Below are 18,441 nucleotides of genomic sequence, written 5' to 3' on the forward strand. Positions count from 1 at the left end.
TAATGTAGATGATTAAATTAACCAATAAACTCTAATTGGGTAGAAAACAAGATTAGATTAACCACCAATAGAATACAGTAGCGAAGTATGTACTATTTTTTACCTCTTGCCCTGTTACAAACTCATGGAGAAACTAATTCTTAATGAATTCCAGTATCATTATATGCACCTTTCATAGGTCCCTATTCAGCCCATTCTGTACTTGATGGCATGGTCTTTGAAAAGAAATCTTACACTTGCAAAATAAGAACTAGGCAGAAAAGTTTCTAATATAATCTGCACTACTGATGAAATCTTAAAAGGGATTTTTTCAAATTTTTAGGTGATGATGAGGCTATACAAGTTTTTCGCGAGTAACCACAAGGAATTTGCGTCCTTACTAAAACAGAATTTCGTATTACAACATATATTGATAAACTAAGCAAACTTACTTTTGAAAGCGTAACAAAGGTTGCAATAATTTATCTGTTGCTATGAACACCAACTTCTTAGGAACTATGAACTGATAAAGTATCTTACATTAACTTGCACGTGAAGTAAAGCTTTCCTTCCTTGATAAATGAGGCGTCAGCAAATAGGTACTGATTTACTTGAGAGGCACAGCTATGAGAGGCATCTCAAATGGATTTGCATTTTATTAAACATAAGGTCATTAGTAAGGAGATGATCAAGACAAATCTGAGACTGATCAATTAAAGTGGGTACCTAAATCAGTTGTGGATGATGCTGTTCTTTAATATATCTGGTGTAAATATAGTTAAAGCATCTATTTTCTTATCTTCCACAGCACTATTTGAATTTTATTTAGATTTACAAACATCTCCCAGAGTTAATCCAATGCATTCCTTGCCCCGTGTAGATTTCATTTCGACTCTAGAGAGGCAGAAGGGTGTAAAGAGCAGAACACCAGACTTGGATTCATGCTTTCTATCATCTTGACTTTGAGTAAGTCACCTGCTAGGCGTCCAGGCTTCAGTGACCTCACCTGTCACCTACGGACCAACTCAAAGTATTAATGATCCCACCTACAGGATCTCTTTTGTTTGTGCATAATCCTGCACTACGGATACAAGTAATACTTGTATAAATTTGAATGCTTGGCTTTTAACATTACATGTACTCTTTCTGGTGTATGTGCGTGTGTATATTCTGTCCTATGTTATATATTTACTTAGACCTTGAGATTAATACTGTATTAAAAAAATACACTTAAGAGAGCAGAGACTACTTAATTGTCTAGTGAAGTTAGTGGTCTGTGTATATGGTAACTACTTGGACTGGTATTCATATATATTGCCATGTAACAATGTTGATCTAATTCCAACATCAGAAAGGATAGGGCAATGAAACTCATATTAAATGCACAATATGGTGGTTCATTTAAAAAAAATTTTTTTTACATTTATTTATTTTTGAGAAACAGAGTGAGACCAAGCATGAGCAGGGGAGGGGCAGAGAGAGAAGGAGACACAGAATCTGAAGCAGGCTCCAGGCTCCGAGCTGTCAGCACAGAGCCTGATGCGGGGCTCAAACCCATAAACTGTGAGATCATGACTGAGCCGAAGTCGGACGCTCAACCGACTGAGCCACCCAGGTGCCCCTGTTGGTTCATTTAATGATGATTCGCAAAGAATACTGACCAAGACCATCCCAATTATAACATTCCTTAATCAATGTTGCCAATCAAAGGAGCATTCTTTCTCTTCCTCCTTTAGGTTAATGGTTCTATCTTCCAGCTTTAAGCATTCTGAATATGTTACTGAGTACTTCCAGATTATTCTCATTTCCCTAAATCGAGGACACCCCCCTCCCCCCCCACAACTAGGATCTATAAAATATAACACTTCTTCAGCGGGGAGAGCAGACTCAGAGAAGAGCAAACTATTTCTAAGTCTATCTGAAATGCCATGAAACTTACAAGTTTTGTCATGCCATATAACTAATTTCTTTAAAAAAATACTGAGATTCAAGACATGTAAACATTAACGGATTATTTGGCCACTCAGACATCAGATGCAGAAGCTTAATTCCATCACATTCTTTGTCATAAAAAACTTCAGGCTAAATACAATCCTACCGTTGATGGGTATTCCCCGCTGGTGCATCTGGCCCTTGCACAGCGGCTCACCCCTGACCTAGATGTTTTATAGCTGCTCAGTTCATTTTTCCTAAATACGGTATTTATAGCTACTTTTAAACTTTAATGCATAACATGTTACATAAACATACATACTAAATTTCACCATCAGTGTGCAGAATAATGCTTTGCGAGGTAGTTACGCCTTAGGGTCATTCGTAGCCTAAAGGTACATGATTAAGAACATCTTCAAAGACAAGCACTTAAATGGATGATGTAGGAATCACAGGTTGAAAAGGAGTGAGGTGGGAGCGAGGGACAGTTGTGATGTCTTTCATAGTATTCTAGATCTATACCTCGTTTCGTACAGAAAGATTTCATAAAAGACTCTGGTAACGTCTATATCTACAAATCAAATCACACTTTAAATGGGCTAGTATTTAATAAATTAAGCAATTCTGTATCCGATTTTAATAAGATTACTATAGGATTTACTTTTCATGAAAGCTAGACAGTCACATTTAGAATGTGTTCCAAATGTATCATGGGATACATTTCCCTAACGTGGCCAATCCATCAAAACAGTGTCACATGAGAATTACTACTACCTTTAACGAGCTACTTCAGGGCCTAGCAAACTATGGCCTGGGAGCGAAATCTGGCCAACTACTCATTCTTGTGAGTGAAGTTTTACCAGAACACAGCCAGCCTCACTCACATGCCTACTGCCCTACAGGAGCAGAGCAGGGCAGCTGCAGAGCGAATCTGGGCAGCAAAGCCTGAAACGGGTGCTGTCTGCTCTTTACAGAATGGATGCTGACCCAGAGCTGGTCCCAGAGCCTTGTCAGGAAGGAATTCAGAGAAGTGAAGTCACTATTGCCCATAAAACAATACAGTGCTTTTTAAAATGGAAACTAAGCAAATTAATAAAAGGCTGTATTAAAAGGCTTCAGGGATTTAAAGCCACCACAAAGTCAATACCAAAAGCAAACTGAGTATTTTCCCAATAAATACCTTCATTATTATACAAGTTTCATCCATAACAGTATGGTAGACTATAACAATGAAACTTACTTTAGAATGTCCCTGGCAAAGGCACCTGATTCTTAATCAGATGGTTAACATTACTCACAAAGTTCCAGAAAAATGAAACAATTATTGGCAGGTCACATCTGACCAAAGGAGTGAAAGAGATATTACTGGGCACTTCAAAACCTCAGACATAAAGGAACTACGTACATATCAGTGAATGGAATCCCTGTCAAATACAATAAACTACATTCTTAAACAGAGTGCTTTTTTTTTCCCAACGAAATCTGCTTTTCTCCAAACTGTATAACTTTGTAATTACTTTGTGTTTGTCCCTATAGTCTCTGCAAAAACAAATTCTGATTACTTTTTTTTTTTTTACCTTGAGATCACGGTACACAATCTTTCCGGAATGTAGATAGTCCAAGGCAGAGACAATTTCTGCACCATAGAAACGTGTGCGGTCCTCGGAGAACACCCGCTCTCTCGACAAATGGAAAAACAGCTGCAGGGTAAACAGCAGGGACAGGATTGTAATAATTACTGATTTAGTGGGGGAAATTAACACAAACATAAAACACCTCTCACCACCATATTGTGATGATAGATAGCGTACTCTCAGTGGACGCGGAGCACTCTTACACAGCAGCTGGCTTATCTTCTCCAGGTTTCCAAGGGGAGACTGCGAGCTGTTAAATCAGCGTTTTAATCAATATACCAATCTTGTTTAAGGCATTCTGCTTGCTACCCATTTAACCTTCAGTTACCAGAGGAAAAAAGTACGCATCATCAGACTGCATTTCCCCTCACGGTCCTGTTGCTTCACTCTTGCAAGGATTAGGTATCGAGATATTATTAAAATAAATGAACACAACAGAGAGGGTATATTTCTACTTGGTTATTTGATTTGTATTTGATTTCCAAGGAAGGCCTGCTGATTCGCTAAAACGGATCGATGTGAACTTGCTTTCTTCCACAACTGCTGTTGATTTATGAGATCTCTGGAAAAGTTTTCAAAGTCTGAACCAATGTTTTCTACAATGACAAACCATAAGGCTTCAAGTTTTTATGTTAGTAACGGTCAACACGGACTGAGGAGCTCCCGTTATTCCCCTTTTAGTGCTATTTCAATAATAACTACAATACCAACCTCTCCCCTCATATGATCACTTAAAACCATAAGCTCCTTCACTTCCTACGAATCACCTACAGGATTAACAGGTGCTCCCTGGGTGCTCACTGTGGCCAAGCACTCAGCCCTCCATTTAGGCCAGCTCTTGATTTGTGAAACTGCCCCATCTCATCTCTCAGTTCAACAATGCATGTATGGAAGGAGCAGGTTCCGGGCACTATGAATTGACTCTTAATGTACTGCTTCACTGTATTAAGAAATCCATCAGGAACATTGAAGGTTTGTTAATAGTGCTGAGGCCACTGCTATGTATCACAGTAGATTCTCAATACAGGTCTGTGATTAAAGGAATGAACCAATCAGTGTGTCCTTGACCACTGCATCAGAAATTAACTACACGTTCACACGATTATGGACTTAGTGCCCCGACAAACATGTAAGAATCATGGTTATCCAAGATTTGTTCCTCACACAGCAAATCATAACTTAAGCAACATAAAAGAGGTTCCCTACAGACTTCTTCCCTTCTTCCTCCTCCACCTCCACTGAAGAGTCTGTCACTGTTTTAAGATAAATTTTATGCATAACCAATTGTCACAGTGAAAAGTGGGAGATAATATGATGTAACAACTGCCAAAAAAGACTGGCTTAACATCAGTTATAGTAAAACTAAAATATTTGGCAGATAGTCCCTAAACTCTAATGCTATCTTGTCATATTGTATCAAATCTAAGATGCTCTTTATTGGGACTCCATCACCATTTTAAGTTAATAGCAAGAAACAAAAAAAGTTGGGGTGCCTGGGTGGCTCAGTGGGTTAAGTGTCCGACTCTTGGTTTCAGCTCAGGTCATGATCTCACAGCGCGTGGGATCAAGCCCTATGTCAGGGCCTACACTGGCCTTTGCACTGACAGTGCAGAACCTGCTTGGGATTCTCTCTCTCCCTCCTTTCCTGGGGCCCCCCCCCGCTAGCACAGGTACACGCGCGCACTCTCTAAATAAACTTAACAAAAAAAGAAACAAAAAAGTTGTCAATTAAAACTATTAATAAACCGTCAAATATAAAAGACAATATAGAAGGCATTCTGACTACAGAAATGTTAAATACGCCTTACAAGTGATCAAATACAGTATGCCAAAATAAAACCACTGCATATAATTACTCAGGGATATTTCTCAAAATTCACTCATTTATATAGGCAGATATATATTATTAATGCATAACCATTCAAATGAGGATGAGAGGCAGAAAGAAGTTTCCATTATCAGTAAAGCCACTCTGAAAAATTTCTGGGCCAAGTAACTTCTGCTGCCCTTTACAACAAAATATCACTAACTTGGATGAAGGAACCCCTGTGATCTCTACATAGATTTATGGCAACCTTCTAATGGGATGAAAATACTATTTAGATTCCTAACTTTTCTTAAAACAATGTCAAGCCTACCTACTCATCTGCCACACAAAAGATAAAGATCCTCCCTAAATCAATATAATACGTGCAGCCTTCTACAGCTTTGCTTAGACCATATTCTTCAATTTGTCTCCCAGCCAATTTCTATAAAAATATCAGCTAAAAAAAAAAAAAAAAGATACTTAAGGAGAAGAATAATTTCTCAATCTGCTGTCCTCTGATGTACACCCTTTTATGGAACTTATTCTTGCCATGATAACCCATATTCTCTTAATTGCCAAATCCAATGATCTATTTATGTCTTCCTGCTCTGGAACTGACAACATCAGCTATTGGCCCCCTTCTTGAACGTGTTCCTTGCCGTTGGTAATACAGCTCTCTCTCCTGATTTTCTAGCTAACTCTTTGGATATTCCTTCTCAGTTTCTACCTTGGCTTTAAACCAACTTTCCACTTAGTGAGCATTAATTATTTTCAAGTCACTGTGTTGAGCACTAGGAAGAGAAAAAGATGGCATACACATATAAAGAAATCATACGAAAAAAATTAAAAGACTAAGACACAAGGAAAAAAGGGAAAAGGACACAGACAATTAAAATGAGAGGACTACAAATGAACACAGTTTATGTAAACATGCCACATTATAATAATCAATAAAGCAGAGATAAACACGTAAATGAGGCAATTTAGCATATCCAGAAATAGCATTGTCAATGGAAGTGTCGTGAGATAAGTATCTTTATACGCTCGTGGTTGGGATGTAAGCAGACAGCAACTCTTCACAGGGCAACCGGAAATAGATACTATGATAATTTTTAAAGCACCACAGTTTCTCTTCTAGAAATTTCCTTTTTAAAAAAAGGAAATGTGTAAATCTTCTACATAAGGATATTCTCTGTAGCAGTGTATACAATGACAAAAATGTGAACACAGGCTTCCTACCATGTTGAAAAAAATTAGATTTCTCATCTAATCCCGTATCAAAATAACTTCTGATGTAACTAATAGTTAAACATAATATATTAAACTAATAATTAAAAAACTAGAAAAGTAGAATAGAAAGTCCATGGGGCCAGACTTACCCTCTTGCCCTACACAACTTGGCAGAAATGCATACAACAAAAAAATGACAATTACGAAAAATATGTAACAGAATTCTTTTTAGATACTGGACAAGAGACAGCACAGGACCAAGATCCTTCTGAAAAGGGAAACAAATGAGTGAGTCCTAAAGCCACCCATCTTCTGTCCGGGGGTGCTGGGTGGAACATCACTGGCAGGAAAGGAAATCCCAAGCATGATTCAAGGTCTCACCACCAGAGAATGAGAGCAGATTTTGAGGAGGGTGAGGTAGACGGCATTTGCTGAAGAGAACACAAGTGAGCAAGAAGCCACACAAAATCCACATCGTTTAGTATGCCACAGAGTAGTGAGCACTGTAGTGTGTGAGGTTAAACTCTAGGAAAACCAGCAGAGTAGGAATGGAGATCTGTATGCCAAATAATTCCCAGAGGTCACTCCGAGCTGACAGACATTCAATTTCTACGCAGTCAAAACAGTGTCATTAGTGAATAGCCAGGCATTCAGTAGGTATTTCAAAAAAAGTCAAAGTACAAGTTAAACCTACATTATCAAGGTTAACAAATATGAAGAAGGCAACAAAACCCAGACATTCATGTAAAATTCCAAAGATCTAGTATGCAAGCAGTAATTACTAGACATAAGAAGATGCAGGAAATAAGACCCATAACCAAGAGAAAAATCAGTCATTAGACACAGACCTTAAAAATAGCAGGGGTGATGGATTTAATAGACTGACTTTAAAACAGTACATGAGATAAAGGGAAATAGAAATAGAAATAAATGGGACTTCTAGAGATAAAGTGTACAGTATCTGAAAAATTTCAGTAGATGGGATTAACAACAAATTAGACACTGCAAGAGAAGAAAAGCAATGAGTATCAAATCACAATAAAAGAAACTATACAAATTGTAACTTAAAAAAAAAAAAGAGCCTTAGTGATGGGTTGACAGCATCAAGGAAGCTAACATATGCGTAATGGCAGTTCCTGAAAAAGGGAGGGAGACACCTGCAAAATTATGCCCCAGATTCTCCAAACTTGGATAAAAATGATAAATGCATACATCTGTGTATCTCAATGAACCTCAACATGATGAAAATTCACAAACATGCATGAACTACTGGAACGTAGAAAGTCAGAGCACATTCAAGTCACCAAAAAACTGGTGACAGAAAAGCTGTTAAAAATTCTGAGGTTGGGGAAACATAACATACAGAAGAACAAATAGGAGAATAATCCTAGATTTTTCAGAGGCTACGTAAGCAAAAAGGCAATGGAGCAATACGGCCAAATGGCTAAATGAAAAACAAAAAGGCATCTTAAAATTCTGTATCCAGTAGGAAAATCCAAATAGTAAGGAGCAGCATATGTAAGAAAAAGGCTGAGGCCAAGGAAAGAGACCCTGGAAAAGATCAGGTGAAACGATCCCAGGCTCACACAGAGCCCAAAGTGCTTTGCATCCTTGCCAGGCAGGATGGAAAGGCCTCCTAAGAAATGTGGCACCCAGGACAGTCGGTGAGGTTCCTGCCTGGGCAGTGCGGCAATACCAGTGTCACAGCAAAGGCTAGCATGGCCAGTCTACGGTTAAACGCAAGCCTGGAAATGATCACCGTTTATAAGTAAGAACAACATCATCCAATGAAAAATTATCAGGCACAAAAAGAACTAGGAAAATATAACCCATTACTAGGAGAAAAATGTGTCACTCAGAAAGTGACACAAATGACAGAGATAGAAGAATACTATGATAAAATAGCTATTAAGATATAGTCTAAAAGTTCAAAAGGTAGAGAGAGAAGCATAAGGAAATAAATGGGAGATACGAAAAGTCCCAAATTAGGGGCGCCTGGGTGGCTCAGTTGGTTGAGCGTCCGACTTCGGCTCAGGTCATGATCTCACAGTCTATGGGTTCGAGCCCCGCGTCAGGCTCTGTGCTGACAGCTCAGAGCCTGGAGCCTGTTTCCAATCCTGTGTCTCCCTCTCTCTCTGCCCCTCTCCCAGTCTCACTTTGTCTCACTCTGTCTCTCAAAAATAAATAAATATAAAAAAGAAAGAAAGAAAGAAAGAAAGAAAGAAAGAAAGAAAGAAAGAAAGAAAGAAAAGTCCCAAATTAAACTTCAAGAGATGAAGTCTGAGATGTCCTAGATGAAAAACAAAAAACTGATTTAATTAACAGCATGCTACACACTGGAGAAAAAAATGGTAACAGACTTTAAGACACAGGAAACAGATCTAAAGTTAAAGATATAAAAAAATAACAAAAAAGATGAACAGAGCATTGATAAACCGTGGGATGATATCCCGCAGTCTAACATATGTATAAGTGCGTTCTGAGGATCGATGAGAGAAATGAATGAACAGAAAAAAAATACTTGAATAATGTCCAAAAAGTTTTCAAATCTGATGAAACTATAAGCCTGCAGATTCACAAAGACTTAAAAGAAAACCCAACTGAAAGAAATGTGAAGAGGGGTGCCTGGGTGGCTCAGTTGGTTAAATATCTGACTCTTGATTTTGGCTCAGACCTTGATCTCCTTGTTTGTGAGTTCAAGCTCCGCATTGGGATCTGTGTTGACAATGCAGAACCTGACTGGGATTCTATCTCACCCTCTCTGTCTGCCTCTCCTCTGCTCATGCTCTCTTTCTCTCTCAAAATAAGTAAATAAACAAACAGGGAAACAAAGAAATGTAAAGAAAATCCTATAAGACACATCATAATTAAATAGCTGAAAGCAAGGGATAAAAGAAAAGTTTAATAGGACAGGGGTGGTGGTAAAGAGACACGTTAAGGGGCACCTGGGTGGCTCAGTTGGTTGGGTATCTGACTTCCGCTCAGGTCATGATCTCACAGTTCATGAGTTTGAGCCCCATGTTAGGCTCTGTGCTGACAGCTCAGAGCCTGGAGCCTGCTTCAGATTCTGTGTCTCCCTCTCTCTCTCTGTCCCTCCCCCACTCACATTTCGTCTCTCTCTCTCAAAAATAAACATTAAAAATTTTTTTTTAAAAATTCAAAAATAAAAGAGACATGTTAACCACAGGGACCAAAGAATGAGTGCACACTCCTTGTCAGAAACTGTGTAGGGGCGCCTGGGTGGCTCAGTCGGTTAAGCGTCCGACTTCGGCTCAGGTCGTGATCTCACGGTTCGTGGGTTCGAGCCCCACACTGGGCTCTGTGCTCACAGCTCAGAGCCTGGAGACTGCTTCGGATTCTGTGTCTCCCTCTCTCTCTGTTCTTTCCCTGCTCTCACTCTGTCTCTCTCTCTCTCACTCTCTCAAAAATAAATAAAGATTAAAAAAAAAAAAAAAAAAACTCTGCAAACCAGGAGAAAGTGGAGAGGCACCTTGATAGTAGGTAAATATAGAACAGGCAAACTATAGAATTTTATACACAGCTAAAGTATCTTTTCAAAAATGACAGTAAAATAGAGCCTTTTGGGGACATGCAAAAGGTTAGAGAAATGAGCCCCAGAAACACTACACTATAAATGTTCAAGGTAAATGCTTCAGGCTGAAGCAAAATGGTACCTGATGGAAAACTGGATCTACACAAGGTAAAGAAGAGACTGTAAATCATAACTTTGTGGGTAAATATATGTTGATTTTTCTTGTGTTATTAATCTTTTTAAAAGACAGTTATGGTTTAAAACAAAAATAACAATGCATAGTGGCATTTATGGCATATGTAAAGGTAAAATGTATTAACAGTAGCATAAAAGCCTGAAGGGGGGAAATGAAGGTGTTCAGGTCAAAGGGTCTTATGGTATGTGAAATGGTACAACCTAACTTGAAAATAAAATGGGGTAAGCATGAGTCTGTATTTAAAACCTAACCCCCAAAAATGCAGTTCCCCCAAAACTTGCAAATAAAATATTAGTGAATACTACCAAACTCCTAAAGAAGAGATCATAACAATTTCATGCAAATACTTGCAGAAAATAAGAGGAGGAAATACTTCTCAACACATTACACAAGGCCAGCATTACCTTAATACAAAACCAAAGCTACTACATGAAAGGTATCAATATTCCTCATAATCACAGATGTAAAAAGTCTTAACAAAACTTTACCAAATCATATCCAACAAAGGCTGACAATACAACATGACTAGTGATGGTTAATTCCAAGAATGAAAGATTGGTTTAACATTTGAAACCAATGTAATTCACCGTATTAACAGACTAAAAAAGGGAAAACCATATGATCATCTCAAGCAATGCAGAAGAAGTTTTAAGAAAACTTGATGGCCACTGATACTAAAATCTCTTAACAAAGCAGGAACAGGAGAGAAGTTCTTCAACCTGATAAAAGGCATTTAAAAATGTATAGCTATCATCACACTTAATAATGACAGACTGAATCTCTTTTCCCTCTGAGAGTGGGAACAAGGATGTTCACTTCTTTTATTTGGCATTGTGCAGGAGTTCTTAGCCAGGTGAAATAAGGCATAGACAGACAGACAGACAGACAGACAGACAAATATATGAATGTCATTCAGATTGGAAAGGAAGTAAAACTGCCTTTATTCACAGGCAGTAAGCCTGTCTACAAAGACATTCCAAAGAAATTTACCAAAAAAATTATAAAACAATAAGTGAGCTTCAGAAACCCATGGGATACAAGGTCAATAAACAAAAGCTCAAATGTATTATATGCTAACAATAAGCAACTGGCAATGAAAAAAACCAGTAGAAATATGTAAGGGAAAAATTGGTAACAGTCGTGCAAGACTTACACAGCGAAAATTACAAAATGTGTCAGTAGAAATTAGAGAAGACAAAAGTAAACATATACTGAGTACACAGATCACAACACTAATATTGTTGACATGTCAGTTTTCCCCAAAATGATCTACAGACTCAAAGCAAATGCATCATAGTCCCAGCAGGCTTTCTCTGTAAAGAATTAAGAAGCTGATACTAGATTGATATGGAAATGTACAGGACCTAAAAGGGCCACAACAATTCTGAGAAACAACAGTATTCTTCCTAATTTTAAGACATACTTTAAAGCTACCATAATCAAGACAATATGGTATCAGTGTAAAGAACGCCACATCAACTTATAGAACACAGTGGGGAGTCCAGAAACATACAAATACGTGACAAATTGATTTCTGACAAAAGTGTTAAGGTCATTCAATGGGGCAGAGTACAGTACTTCCAATAAAAGATGCTGGAATAACTGGATATCCATATGGGGAAAAAAAGGAACACCAATCCTTACCTTTTCATATGCATAAAAATCAATTTAAAATAGGTCATAGATCTAAATGTAGCAGATACAACTATAAAGTTCTAGAAGAAAATATTTATGATTTAGGGTAGACAAAGACTTCTTGGATAGCAGACCAAAAAAATAAAAACCAGAAAAGACAAGAATTGATAAATTGAGACTTCAAAACTAAAAACTGTTGTCAAAAAATATCAGTGAGATGATGAAAAGACAAGGTAGAGTATGGGGGAAATAATTTTGATGCATATATTTGGCAAACTACTTGTAACCAGAACATATGAAGAACTCTTATAATAACAATGAGAAAATAATCCAATTAATAAATTAGGCAAAGTATTTGGACAGGTCACAAGAAATGAATAGCGAAGAAGTGTGTGAAAAGATATTTAATATCATTTTAATCATCAGAGAAATGCACCTTAAAACCACAATAATACACGTCTATATTCTGACTAGAATAACTAAAGAGATTGACCCCACCAAGTGTTGTGGAGTAACTAGAATTCTCACTACATTGCTATCAGAAATGTCAAATGACACTACTTTAGAAAACAATGCTGGACTTTTTGAATAAAACATAAATGTATGTTTATCACAAACTCAGCAATGATACTCCTCAGTGTTTACCTAAGAGAAAAGAAAACCTGTGCATGAATATGTGTATCAGCCTTTTCATTAGGAGATGACTGCAGTCAGTCCACATGTACACTAAGAGCGGGGCAGATCTTCGTCTAGCCATGCAATCCATCACGACTCAGCAAGGAAAGGAACAAGCTATTGAGAAGTGCCACAAAAAGAATAAACTCAAAAACCTCAGGCTGAGGAAAAGAAACACACAGAGCAGTATATGTTATATGATTCGATTTCAAAGAAACTTTAGGAAAGGTAAATCAAATCTTTAGTGTCACAAAGCAGGTCAGCGGTTGCCTAGGACCTAGTGTGGGTGCAGGACGGGGTGACAGATGGCACGTCAGAACTTTTTGAGGCAACAGAAATATTCCACACCTTTACTATAATGGGGACCCCATGCACGTAATGTTGTTTGTCAAGACTCATGTAATGTGTATTTAAAGGGAGCACATTTTATTGCATGTAGATTATACCCAAGCAAAGTTGATTAAGTTAAGGAAATAATCTAAATGTCCCAAAATCTGGTAAGGATTTGATAAATTATAGTATATGTACATAATTAATCAGTAGACAATTAGTATATATTTTAGAATACTAAATAAAATGGAAAATGTGTACAGTATAAAAACAGGAAAATATATTAACGTGGTAAGAGCAATTATTGCTAGGTTGGTGAGATTTAGAGTGGTGTTCATCTTCTGTTCTTTACCTTGAAAATCACTTATAATTATTTGTTTGATATGAATTCCCCAAACACTATGATTTCCATAAATACTGAGGCCATCTGTCTTGTTCATGTCATATACCAAGTATACAGTGACTAGCTTCTAGCAAGCAGTCAATAAATTTATTTTACAACTGAATTAAAATAACTACTTTTTTGACTTTTTGATGTTCTGCAATGGACATGCAGTTGTTACACTGTAGTCAGAAAGAAACTTTGCAAAGCTTTCAAATACATGTACTGTTAACCCTCGTGGCTAATTTAATGCTGTATTAGTTTTGTTTTCCTGGCAGAAGCACAGGGAAAAGCACAGGAAAAGACCATGCAAGTACTCTAGAGCTTTGAATCTTCAGAGCCAAACCTAATACGTAGCACACAATATGTGCTCAATAAATATGTAAAGAATAAAGGGAAATTCAAAAATACTTTCCAAATAATTATCTATAGGGAAAATAAGGTTTACACTTCTCAAGGTATTTTTATTAGAAGCAGAAGAAAATCATATAAAATAACTGAATATTCTTGTTTTTGTTCGAAAACAACGAGTTACTTGCTACTCAAGCAAAAAACATAGAAAGTTTAGAAATTTCAGTTCCTTTAAGGGAACGACTACATGTCTTTTGTGTGTTGTACTTAATCAAGCTGTTAGGAAGACACTAATGTAAACAGATGATCTTAACCTACTAAATAAGACTATTTCTTCACAAAACCGGTAATGTTTATTTTGAAAATAAATTGCTATATCTTGCAAAACAGTTATATTCTTTTTCTTAACTGAAGTGTAATTGACGTACAATGTCCCACTAGTTTCAGGAGTACATCATAAGGACAGTGATTTGATATTTTTATATATTATGAAGTGATCCCCACAATGTCCAGTTATGATCTGTCACCATACAAAGTTATTATAGTATTACTGACCATATCACCCATGCTGTATGTCACATCCCCGTGACTAATCTATTTTATAACTAAAAGTTTGTACACCTTAGTCCCCTACACCTATTTCACCCCGCCCTCCCCCTGTGGTAACCAAGTTTATTTCCTGTATCTATGAGTCTATTTGTTTTATTTGTTCATTTGCTTTGTTTTCTAGATTCCATATACAAGTGAAATCATATGGTATCTGTTTCTCTGATTCATTTCACTTAGCGTAATACCCTCTAGGTCCATCCATGTTGTCATGAACAGCAAGATTTCACTGTTTTTTATAGATGAGTAATACTCCATCGTAAATGTATGTTTGTGTATGTATACATTATGTACACACAAAGTAATAAAAGTTATAGATAGAGAGATACATCATCTTCTTTATCCATTCATCTATCAGCAGTCACTAAGGTTGCTTTCAAATATCCTGGCTATTGTAAATCATGCTGCAATGAGCATAGAGGTGCATATATCTTTTCAAATTAGTTTTCATTTACTTTGAATAAAGACCCGGAAGTGGAGTTTGCTGGGTCATATGGTAGTTCTATTTTTAATTTTTTGAGAAACGTCCATGCTGTTTTCCATGGTCACTGCACCAATTTGCATTCCCATCAACAGTGTTCCAGGGCTCCCTTCCCACTATGTTGTCACCAACACTGTTATTTTTTGTCTTTTTGTTAACAGCCAATCGGATGAGTGTGAGTGAGGTGATATCCCATCATGGTTGTGATTTGCATTTTTTGATGATGAGTGATGTTGAGCATATTTTCATGTGTCTATTGGCCATTTATATGTCTTCTTTGAAAAAAGTCTATTCAAGTCCTCTGCCCGTTATGTAACAGAATTGTTTTTTAAAATATTAAGTTGTGTAAGTTTTTCATATATTTTAGATATTAAATTCTCATTGGATGGGGTACCTGGGTGGCTCAGTCAGTTGAGCATCTGACTTCAGCTCAGATCATGATCTCACAGTTCATGAGTTCAAGCCCCACGTCAGGCTCTGTGCTGACAGCTCAGAGCCTGGATCCTGCTTTGGATTCTGTGTTTCCCTCTCTCTCTGTTCCTCCCCTACTTGTGCTCTCTCTCTCTCTCTCAAAAACAAATAAACATTAAAAAAAAATTAAATCCTTATTGGATGTATTTAGAAATACCTTCTTCCATTCAGTAGGTTACCTTTTAGCTTTGTTGGTCATTTCCTTCACTGTAAAAATTTAGTTTTTAATGGAATTTTTCAAAAACAACAACAAAAAACCTGGACTTTAAAAAGTTCCTAACAATTATCATTGCAGTCTAAGACTTACAACACAACTTTTTTTCTTGCAAATACTACCTTTACAACTTTCAGTCATTCCTTTGTAATAGTAAAACAAAACAAAACAAAACTAAACTAAAAAACAAAAAAACTTAACTCCAGAGTCACAAAATATGTTCAATTTCAATGACTACATTCACTGCCATAATATCTGTTGAAGCTGAAACTTAAATATCCTAAAGACAGTAAGTAAGTAAGCAACAAGAAATGCCAATCTGTGCGATGGGCGGATTAACACCTCCCCTGGGTTTACAAAAAGACAAGATGAAAAGAATGGCTCCGGCCCACCTGCAGGGAAACTACTGGATGACGGAGGCTGTCTTAAGTCTGTTTAGGCTGCTGTAACAAAATGCCACAGACTGGGGGTCTCTCGTAAACAAGAGAAATTTATTCTCACAGTTCTGATGAGTCCAAGATCAAGGCACTGGCAGACTGGGGGTCAGGTGAGAACTTCCTTCCCAGTCTGTCATGGCTGTCTTTCTTCTGTATCCTCACATGGTGGGAGGGGCGAGGAAACTCTCTGGAGTCTCTTTTATGAGTACACTAATCCCACTCATGAGGGTTCCATGCTCATGACTAATCACCTTCCAAAGACCCCACCTCCTAATATCATCACCTTGGGGGCTAGGTTTCAACACATGAGTTCTGTGGTGAGGGGGACACAAATACTCAGTCCACAGCAAATACTACATATAAAACCGGAACAGTATTAATAACATTACAAAACAAACACCTGAATACTTAGTATTCAAGTACTTCGAATGGAAGGGTACTCTGAATGCAAGCATTCTTACATTTAACAGGCAATTCATAGAATTATCTTCTAGACTGTGTCTACCCTCTTCACAGGCTAACTCCAGAGTCTGCATTAGTTTTCAAGGAAAGTTCTTTCAGAAACGATTGTGATATAGACAGAAGAACAAAAAATGCTGTATTTTAATAGCCTAGTTAAATTAAAATTTATTGAAATACAAATTAAACCTTTATGATGTTACAGAAAAAATGAAAGGGATCTAAGGTCAAAGTTGCTGGACAATGAAACACTTGGTTGGTGGCAGCCGTGTTAGCCATAAATTATCAGTTAAATGCCTCAAGCCCTACAGCCTCTACTTCTTGGCCTCTTCTTACAAGTAGGAAAATATATGAATTCTAGATCACCAAGTAGGTGCCTGATATCTGAAAAAATAGCCTGTCAACTGGCAATTTTTAAATTTTTTAAAATGCTTATTTACTTTTGGGACAGACAGAGTGTGAGTGGGGGAGGGGCAGAGGGAGACACAGAATCCAAAGCCGGCTCCAGGCTCTGAGCTGTCAGCACAGAGTCTGACACGGAGCTCGAACCCACAAACTGTGAGATCATTATCTGAGCTGAAGTCAGATGCTCAACCAACTGAGCCATCCAAGTGCTCCTAAATGGGCAAGTTTTAAAGAAGTAATGCAAGACAAGTTAAGAAAATTTTCTGGGATTAAAAGTCAAATAATGAAAATACTTAATAATGTGAAAAGTACAAAAAATAATTTCCTTTTAGGGATGCCTGTGTGGCTCAGCTGGTTGAGTGTCTGACTCTTAATTTCGGCTCAGGTCACGATCCCAGGGTTGTGGGATCGAGCCCCATGTTGGGCTCCACACTGAGCATTGAGCCTGCTTGAGATTCTCTCTCTCTCCCTCTCTACCCCCACCTCTTGCTTATGCCCTCTCTCTCTAAAACAAGTTTTAAAAAATTAATAATTCCTTTAAAAATTAATTTTAAATTCCCAATATACTATTACAATTTAAATAATTTATATGAAAATATTTTATTGAAACTACATTAACAAGATAAAGAAGAGATTGCTCAGTTCTACCCCATTAAATATTAACAGATTCTTCATTTGGAAAAGAAAATATACTTTTAAAAAGGTGAAAGTTCCCAAGGTCATTATTTTAAAATATTTGTATTTATTAGGATATATGTGAAATATCTGGGCTATTTATGAAATATATCTAATACCAATACGATAAAAATAATAAACATTATCATTTTGAGCACTCAGGGAAGTACATTCTAACAATCATAAAAGCTACGTAATGTTACCTCCATATTACAGATGATTAAATATAGTAAGTTGAAGTGACTATTCCCATATTATCACATTAGGCATTATTTTCGAATACCTCTACTTGCTGGGCACTGTACTAAGTGACTTACATGCATAATCCTCAAAACGCCCCTTATAAAATAGGTAGATTCTTATCTGCATCACAGAAATGAGAAAACTAAGGCTTAGAGATGGCATAAAATTCACCGAGCGTCCCACAGCTATTAAGTGGTAGGGCTGAGTTCAAACTTAGGTCATCTGTCTCTAAGGCATATCATCTATTTATTACACTAAAACTACGGTTTCTATGAATTTGAGACAGCCAATGTATACATTATTCCATTAAGAAGAACTCTCACTCATGAGTCTCCTTCATAATTGCATAGTATGAACTGCATAGGACAAAGAACTTACTACAGAGTGCAGCTTCTCAAGGTGCAGAACGAGAAGACGACAGCCACCCATCTGTGCTGAAAGATCAGTCGCATCTCAGAGCTGCTCTCTTCACAGCCTCCGTGCGTGCAGCTCCTTCCCCGGTACCTGCTTCCCCAGCCTTTTTGCAGTCAAGTCTCAGTCTAAGTGCAACTTCCTCAAGCCTGGCAACTCAATTTATAGGAAGTAGGTTCTCCATTCCCTCTCCTAGCATCTGTTCGGTGCTATTACAATACATTTGTCGGGTTTATTTTATGACTGTTTTACTCACCCCAGTGCACCCTAAGACTGGAACACAATAAGCACTCAATAAATATTTTTCTTTTCCTTCCTTCCTTCCTTCCTTCCTTCCTTCCTTCCTTCCTTCCTTC

General features: G+C 37.4%; 1 protein-coding gene across 5 annotated transcripts in view; it reads right to left on the minus strand.

Annotated features, from left to right (window-relative positions):
- AKT3 (AKT serine/threonine kinase 3) overlaps positions 1–18,441 on the minus strand; it is a 309,200-nt gene that overhangs the window by 62,931 nt on the left and 227,828 nt on the right. For all 5 annotated transcript variants that reach the window (XM_040451849.1, XM_040451850.1, XM_040451847.1 and 2 more), the window contains one exon: positions 3,489–3,611. In XM_040451849.1, the coding sequence (XP_040307783.1) occupies positions 3,489–3,611 (123 nt within the window). The remainder of the gene's footprint in view (positions 1–3,488; positions 3,612–18,441) is intronic.

The sequence above is a fragment of the Herpailurus yagouaroundi genome, unplaced genomic scaffold (genome assembly GCF_014898765.1).
Source record: "Herpailurus yagouaroundi ecotype Mexico unplaced genomic scaffold, PumYag 205, whole genome shotgun sequence".
In the NCBI taxonomy this organism is placed as follows: Eukaryota; Metazoa; Chordata; class Mammalia; order Carnivora; family Felidae; genus Herpailurus; species Herpailurus yagouaroundi.